The 8,497-nt window shown below is 42.7% G+C and overlaps 1 protein-coding gene across 1 annotated transcript in view; it reads right to left on the reverse strand.

The window, feature by feature from the left end:
- Nucleotides 1-2,806, reverse strand: part of rorb (RAR-related orphan receptor B) — a 22,342-nt gene extending 19,536 nt beyond the window's left edge. The window contains exon 1 of the mRNA XM_014012046.1: nt 2,381-2,806. Coding sequence (XP_013867500.1) covers nt 2,381-2,387 — 7 coding nt within the window. The 5' untranslated portion in view covers nt 2,388-2,806. The remainder of the gene's footprint in view (nt 1-2,380) is intronic.
- Nucleotides 2,807-8,497: the final 5,691 nt, after the last annotated feature.

Consider the following 8,497-nt stretch of genomic DNA (forward strand, 5'->3'; position numbering starts at 1 on the left):
GAGAGAGAGAGAGAGAGAGAGAGAGAGAGAGAGAGAGAGAGAGAGAGAGAGAGAGAGAGAGAAGCTAATATACTAATAAAAGCATCACTCAGAAAAAGCAAGTATTGACACGCATAATATAAGTGAACAAAGTCGATTGATGTTTGTGCGGTGTTGTTATTGTAAACGAACACTGTGTGTATTTAGTCTTTAGTAGAAATGTCTGTTTAGGCCTTGAACTCATATTGATTATAACCAATTAAAATATTTGATATAAAGATGTGAACGATGTAGAAGTATTGAACTTTTTTAATGACCCAGTTTGAGACTGAAGTCTAAATATACCCCCATGATAGTAAAATATAATTTTTCTTTGTTTTTCTTAAGACTGTTAAAAATATAGGGCTAAAACAATTAGGCGCTCTGCTACCATTTAAATATTTCACCACTTGAAAATACATGCTGCCATTGTTGCAAATGTGTTTTTACTTCGTAAGTTATTGGTTCCACAGCACATTATCATCGCGTTGCACACTTTAAAACTCAGCAAGAATGACCTTATTTAAAAATGAATCTGAAGCTTTTAAAAACAAATACAACGGTTCATTTTTCTGAGATCCTGAAAAGGTCGCTATGATAATATTGTGTTATTTTTTCTTTTTCCGGGTGATGCAGTGACATCACCTTCGGTCAGGGCTTCAGGAGTTGTAGCTTTTGTTAAATGTTAATTACCACGGCTCATGAGAGGCCTCTATTTTTTATAACCTTGGTTGTGAGCACATTTCTGTGTAAGGGCAGCTGCGACTACACACACACTCACACACAAACGCAGGTTGGGAGAGGGGGCCGCACAGCCCACACTGATTTAATTCTATCTGACAAAACCCTTTGGGGCGTGAGGAAGATGGAGAGAGAGGGAGAGAGAGAGAGGAGGGAGTGGGAGAAAGAGGGAGAGACATGCTGAAAGAGGGGTGAGGGAGACGCTTCGGGGGCCTCTTCTTCCATCCATGGCTATAAAGTAAAAGCTTTTGGTATGCTCCCCCCCCCCCCCCTTAAAAAAAACCCTCTCGTGCACGAGAGTGGACGCATGACCCATTAGAACGCAGATAAAATACAAGGTGGATGACAGAGGAGTTTGTCATGGGATTACAGAAGGAGGAGAGAGGTGAGGAGTGGGTGGAGGGCTGGGGGGTCGGCCTTCTCAGGGCCCAGGGTCTGAGGGCCTGAAGCGAAATTTTTTTTAATGATAAAGTTTTTGCTCAATTTTTTCCATTTATTAAATTAAAAAAATCAAAATGAAATTTAAACCTACAGCCTCAATTTGATATAATTATTGCTTCGTAACTTTTATCATTCCTGTTTCTTCCTGCAAATATTATTACAGTAAATGTCTTTTTACGTGTTTCTGCTCCCTTCTTCAGGAGTCACAGAGAAAGAAAAATGCACGAAAGATATGGCAGTTGTGTTATGTCTTACCTGACACAACCTGGGTTTGGACCACCGCCACCGCAGCCCTGTGTTAATTTTTACACAATATTTATTCCCTGGTAAATAACTGATCCATTACACATTACGTTTAGTACAAAAAAGTCATTATTTTGTCATAATCAAAGTGTTTCATTTAAAATTTAATTTATTTTGTGACAACTGGCCAGACACTTCGTCGCAGAAACACAAGTCTCACTTTCATGTGAAGTTTTAACTTTCCACAGGTGGACTGGAAGAAAGTCCCTCCAGAACGAAACAAGGCAACTTTTTCTTGTCAAATGCCAATTAGTTAAAAAGTTTTAGCCAGTTTAAAATGAACACTCCATCAAAAATAAATGAAATAAATAAATAAATAAATAAAATAAAACATAAAAAGTATTTAAGGCTAAATGTGGCAGCAATCTAAGCAAGTTTCAAGTTTGCATAAGAAATATTAAAGAATTGCAACAACAGAATTACAAAGGAGAAATGAATTACTGAAAGAAAGCTGATAAATCCTCTGAAGAAATAGATTTACCTGCACTTAGACTGTGTGTCAGTAGGTTTCTGAGACGGAGCGCGCGCATGTGTGAAAGTGTGTGTGTGTGCGCGCGCGCACAGGACCCTGACATTGGAGTTGAACCTCCATCCACGGCGCGGGGCAGACTCGGCGCGTGGGGAGGAAATGGGTTAGTGGAGCGCACAGCTGACCACAGCTCTGTCCTGGAACCAAATAACTTCATGTCTCAGCAGATAATCTGCATCACAAATCATCCGCCACTTATTTTAATCCGTGGTCACACACACACCTCCGAGTCCAAACAAACAGAAATAAACTTTTTTTTTCTTCTTCGTGCCGTTGAGTCCAATTCGCACCGTGACAGGTCTGAAACTAAAGAGGAATAAAAGACTGGAGGAAGGTGCACGGTCTTACCTCGCATCGTGTTGCTGGAGCTGGTGCTGAGGCTCGCTTCCCAACGCAGCAGTCATGAAGAAATAAAAATAAACACTTAAAAAGGTGGGGGAGCTGCTGCTTGCTGCTGATCCTGGTTTTAAAAATGACAAGATGAACAACAACGATGAGAGGAGCGGGGATGGCGCGAGTCCACCGGCGGCCCTGAGCGGGAGCGCGTGTGCGCTAAAAGCATCCCAGAGCGGGGCGCAGGCGGGCGGGCAGGGCTCGGTCGGACTGCTCTGGTCGTGCGGCCGCTTTTCTCATGACATCTGCGCTCTCACCTCTGCGGGGAGGGTTTCACTGCTGTCTGTCTGCGGGCTGAGAGGAGAGGAGGAGAGGAGAGGCTTTACCCGGCGGCCCGGATTGGACCGGAGCACTTTCCGCTCCTCCCACTCTCTCCTGCAATCTGCCTGCAGCTCGGAGCTTTAACACACACACACACACACACACACACACACACACACACACACACNCACACACACACACACACACACACACACACACACACACACACACACACACACACACACACACGAAAGTTTTCATCATAACCCTCAATCAGCCCTGTGCAAAAAAATAGAAAAAAAAAACTGTTTTCATGCGTTAGATTAAATCTGTCATCGCTTACTTTAAATTTAACATAATTGACCATGCAGCTTCAAAAACAGTTTACACTAATGATCATCAAAAGCATTTAGTTAAAGATAAACCTGATCCTCACTAGTTTTATCCTTACTGATTTGTAAATAGTGAATGTGAGTGAGCATGTATGAATGAGTTGCTGAGTGAGTTATTGATTATGTGGGTAAACATGCTGTATGTGTGCAAGTGTTTATATCAAGTCTTGTTTTTCTTTACATGCTTGACAAACAGATTGAAACCATAAACAAATTAATTAATTTGATCCAAATCGACGATGCAGATGTGTAAAAATGATGCCACATTCATTCTGACTACACCAGTTTAATGCTCATTCTTTACAAAAACTGCAGATTTTCAAACCAAGTATAAAACCACAGCATAAAAAGATTATCTAAAACTATTTCATAAAAAAACTTTGCCTTTATCCTCCCGAGGTTAAATAAGGAATATGTTGAATAGACTTTACGTGTGAGAAGAAAAAAATAAAAAAAGAGCAGCTCAGATGACATGAATTGTCTCTGGTGTCCTCAGGATGGTTATCAGGGCGGGGTCCTCTTCCTTTTAGGAACACTATAATAATGACGTGGAAAGTGAAAGAGTATAGTTGCACATACAGAGCATCGCTGCACTGTATGTGGGCTGCAGGGCCTTAATGTATGCAGACATGATCAAACATGCAAAGCTGCTATTCAGAGGATGTGCAAATGGAAATGTTTCCACATGTTCGGCATGTTTCATGTTACTGTTTTAGAAAATTACAACTCAATCATAATAATGATGTCCTGAGTACATAACTGATTAGACAAACCATTAGAGATTTTAATTTATGAGGTTTTTATACTCACATGATGTCATTTAATTTCCTGTTGGTAAAAACAAAAATTTCAAAATTAAAGCCTTAGCATTTCTTGCCAGAATGCACATTATCTGCTGGTTTTTATGCCAGAGTTTTAGACTAAAATCGTTTATGCTGATAAGAAACAAAGTTATACCCAGTTTGATCAAACTTTGCAAGACCTTTTATGATATTGTGAGAACTCTTAAGATTTAGGTTAATGGCACAGTCATGTAAACTTTAATTAAAAAGAAAAACAACAATAAAAAAGCCTCAATTTAATGTGCTTTGTGATGGTCACAGAGGTAGAATCTGACTGAACAGAACTCACCTGTGACCTCTGGTGCTGCACTCTGCAAAATTTTTGCCAAAAACCATCATAATTTTGTCACAAGTGTGCAGAAGTTTGCGTGGCTCACTGTCTGGGCTGAAAAGAGCCACTCCTGTCACTCGCCGTTAGCATCACACGCTGCGCCCAGCGTCTGTCATTAGAAAGGCTCCTCATGAGAAACTCTGTCCGTCTGCGTGAGGTGAGCTCGCAGAGAGGCAGGTGTGGGTGAGAGGCACTTTCACCCCTCGTCTCCCTTAGCCTCTTTAGCTGTGGCCCAGGGAGGGAGCCGAACAGAGGGGGAAACACAGAGAGAGAAACTGCCCCGAGCACATCTCCACTGACCTACATTTCATCCGTCGCTTCTTTTTTTCTCTCTCTTCCTTCTTCTCTTCATTTTCCCCCTCATCTTTTATTTCCTGTACCAACAGCTCAATAACTGTGATGTAATGACCAAAGCAAGCGTGATCAAATCGCAGACTGGTCAGCATGAAATGCTTTTTTGGAGGACAGGCAGACAGAAGAATGAGATAAAGAGAAAGTGAAAGATGGAGACAGTGGTGGATTGGAGGGTAAGTGAGGGAAGTAAAAGAATGGGGGGGGGGGGCGGGGGGTTGACGAGTTCTTCAGGCTATAGGATTTCCATCTTTAAAGCAGTAAAACATCTTTATTTGCTCTGCACTTCAGTCCACCTGAGAGCAGGTACCCCTCACTGCATAGCACTCGCCTTTCTTCCAAAGTCACAAAAATACAGACAAATTGGATCGAATGAATATGGTTTGTTGAGGGAGAAAATGCACAGAGGCTGTGTTTGATACTGGCATGTAAGCTGTTGTCTCCATATGGTGGTAAGAAGGAGGAAGGGAGCAGACTGGGCCACGCCTGAGGGCCCAACTTGGAAGAGGAGAAAGCAGCACTGTACTCTGAGACGGAACACCAGATCCTTCTGTGTTCATGTCCCATGGTCTGACTATATCAGCCTCATCACTCCAACTCTGACTGATGGCTTACCTGCCTGGATGCTTGTTAGGTTTGTAGTCCCATCACTGATTTTCACTGTCATGTCTTCTTTCCCTCCTTTCAGTAGCTTTTCATTTGTTTACTTTGTTTTTCTGCCTTCCTCCAGTGCCACCATGCGGTTGGTAGGAATTACCAAGAAATGATCCTCCCTTCTAAACCTGGGACGAATTAGACAGGATAGCATCAACACAACACATTTTTTAAACTGATCATGAGTGTGAATTTTTAGTAAAACTATTTAATGAATATTAGCCTTTATTTCCCATTGCCCGATACAAGGCAGGCCTAGGCCTGACGAGCATGTTTTTGGACCAGTACCTGAAGAAAACACTTGCAAACAGGAGGAAAAAATGTAAACTCCACACAGAAAGACCTCAGGTCTGAGACAGGAATTGAACCCAGGACCTTCTGCTGTGAGGCAGCAGTGCTAACCACTAATCCATCTTGCTGCCAAAGTTGTGTAAATCAGAGGTCTTCAACTCCGCTCCCCGTGACCCAGTGTCCTGCATGTTTTAGCTGTTTCCCTGCTTCGGCACACCTCATTCAAATCATTAAATCACCTACTCAGACTGTCGTCAGGTTTAGCAGAAACCTAATCACTCGTTCATTTCAGTCAGGTGTGTGGAAGCAGGGACACGTCTAAAACATGCAGAAGGTTGAGGACCTCTTCAGTAAATCAAACCTGGAGCAAAACCAGCGAGTACATCATGCTAGAACCAGGCTTGCCTCAGAACTACCTTAACTCTTTGTGGTGTAGGTTTGACAAGTTGTTGGAAACATTTCTCAGATATGTTGGTTCATTTTGCTACGATAAAATCCCACAGTTCGTCCAAATCCCAAAGGTGCTAGATTGGATTAATATCTGTGGAGACAGCTGGAGTCCAGAGAATCCAGATCTGTTCTTGTCCAGTTCTGGTAAACCTGTATGAATTGTATCCTCAGTTTCCTGTTCTTAGCTGAAATGTGAGGCACTCAGTGGGGTCTTCTGCTGCTGTAGCTCATCTTCATCAAGGTTCGACATGTGTGTTCACAGACGGTGTTCTGCAGACCTGTGATTATTTGAGCTTCTGTTGCCTTTCTGTCGTCTCAAATCAATCTGCCCAGTTTCCTCCGACTTCTGACACAAACAAAATATTTTCATCCACGCTTCTGCGGGCGCTGTACCGGTCTGTCGTGGTGACGAGAGAGCTGAGTCAGAAAGCGAAGCTCTCGATTTACCGGTCGGTCTACGTTCCTACCCTGGTCTATGGTCACGAGCTTTGGGTAGTGACCAAAAGAACGAGATCGTGGATACAAGCGGCTGAAATGAGCTTCCTCTGCAGGGTGTCTGGGCTCTCCCTTAGAGATAGGGTGAGAAGCTCAGTCATCCAGGAGGGACTCAGAGTAGAGCCGCTGCTCCTCCACGTCGAGAGGAGACAGTTGAGGTGGCTCAGGCATCTGGTTAGGATGCCTCCTGGACGCCTCCCTGGTGAGGTGTTCCAGGCATGTCCCACTGGGAGGAGACCCAGAGGAAGACCCAGGACACGCTGGAGGGACTATGTTTCTCGGCTGGCCTGGGAACGTCTTGGGATTCCCCCAGAGGATCTGGTCCAAGTGGCTGGGGAGAGGGAAGTCTGGGTCTCTCTGCTTAGGCTGCTGCCCCCGCGACCCGACCCGGATAAGTGGCAGAAAACGGACGGACAGACTTCTGCACACTGGGTTGCTCTTTCCTTTTTGGACTGTTCTCAGTGATGGTCATGGGTGGAAATATTTAGTAGATCAGCAATTTTTGAAATATGCAAACCAGCCCATTGGTATCAAAATGCAACGAGCTGCCGATATGTGATTGGCTGATTTGCATTAACTATCAATCCAATAGGTAACTCTAATAAAGTGGCAGGTGAGTCAGTATTACTGCTTTTCTCCACATCTTTTATCTGCTTTGTGTCAAGCAACACATGTATGTTGATCACCCTTAATCCAGGTTTTATTGTTTTATTGGCAGACATCTTGTTTGTTTGTTTGCTTGTTTTTGACTTGTTAGAATGAATTACAAAACTATTTACCTCAAACTCATCTTTGTTCATTTTTTGTCATGGTTTTTAAACATGGTTTAATATTTTAAAATAGGCACAAAAAATGCCACATTTAGACCGTTTCTCTTCTGTTTATTTGTTACTGAACTGAAAGTTGTAAAGATTCAAATGAAAGCAGATGACGCTGTCAGATATTGCTCACAACAGGTTAAACCACATGGTAAACAAATTAGAACTCTTTCCCTTATATATTTTATTTATTTACCATACTCTTCAGTATTAAAATAAAAAGCATACATCACTGAACCGTCACACTAATCTGATGCATTTTGTTGGTTCTGCTGAGGTTTTGTTTTGTCTTATATTCTCACACTCCCACAGAAACACACACTCACTGTACTGTATGTTCAACAACAAACTGACTCGTGGGTCAAGCTGTCACGTGTGAACAGCCCACCAGTTCAGACAGATGACTGTTAAAAGACAGGAGAACACAACAACCCACGAGGGAGCCGCTTTGTCATATATCTGTGTTTCTGTTAAGTCTGCTCCTTCGTACCACCGAGTGCTGCCCTTGAATCGACCACTACGAAGTTAACTTATGTATAATTAGATAAGTTTCCTCTTGAAAATAAGAAATTAGGCCACAGGTCTCTGAGGAATCTCCCTCTCCGATCTGATGACACGTTCCCTCATTGCCTCTTATTTTCCCCTGAAACAAGCAGGTGATTTTTTTTGTTACTGTAAGATTATATTTGTGTGTGTGTGTGTGTGTGTGTGCGTGCGTGCGCAGATACACTCTGTATGCCTGTGTAATTATATGCAGATTTTTTTTCAGCTTTTATTTATTATGCATTTTCCGCAAACATGAGCATAACATGAGCATCGCTGTGAACCTTTATTTTTTTATTTATTTATTTTTTTTACTCCCCCTTGTCAGCTCATGTGCCGAATAGTTTTGCAAGTACCGCCGTGGTGTGACGTGACATTGACACATTGACATGTCAAGTGAGCGCTCAGGGGATAGGAGGAAAAGCAAAAAGCCAGAAGAGTAAGAGGCGAGGGATCGAAGGAAGAGGACAGAGAGAGAGACGGAGAGATTGAATATACACTTGAGAAATTTGCCGACAGATACCACAAGTGACATAGGCAATTTTCTGCGGAAAAATTACTTCATCATAATTTCAATCCTAAAAAGAATTGAAAGGAAAGCCCTGAAGGAGGGAGGCCAAGTCACCTTGAGATGCATTAGGGGC

This window comes from Austrofundulus limnaeus, unplaced genomic scaffold (assembly GCF_001266775.1).
Source record: "Austrofundulus limnaeus strain Quisiro unplaced genomic scaffold, Austrofundulus_limnaeus-1.0 Scaffold88, whole genome shotgun sequence".
NCBI classification, from domain to species: Eukaryota; Metazoa; Chordata; class Actinopteri; order Cyprinodontiformes; family Rivulidae; genus Austrofundulus; species Austrofundulus limnaeus.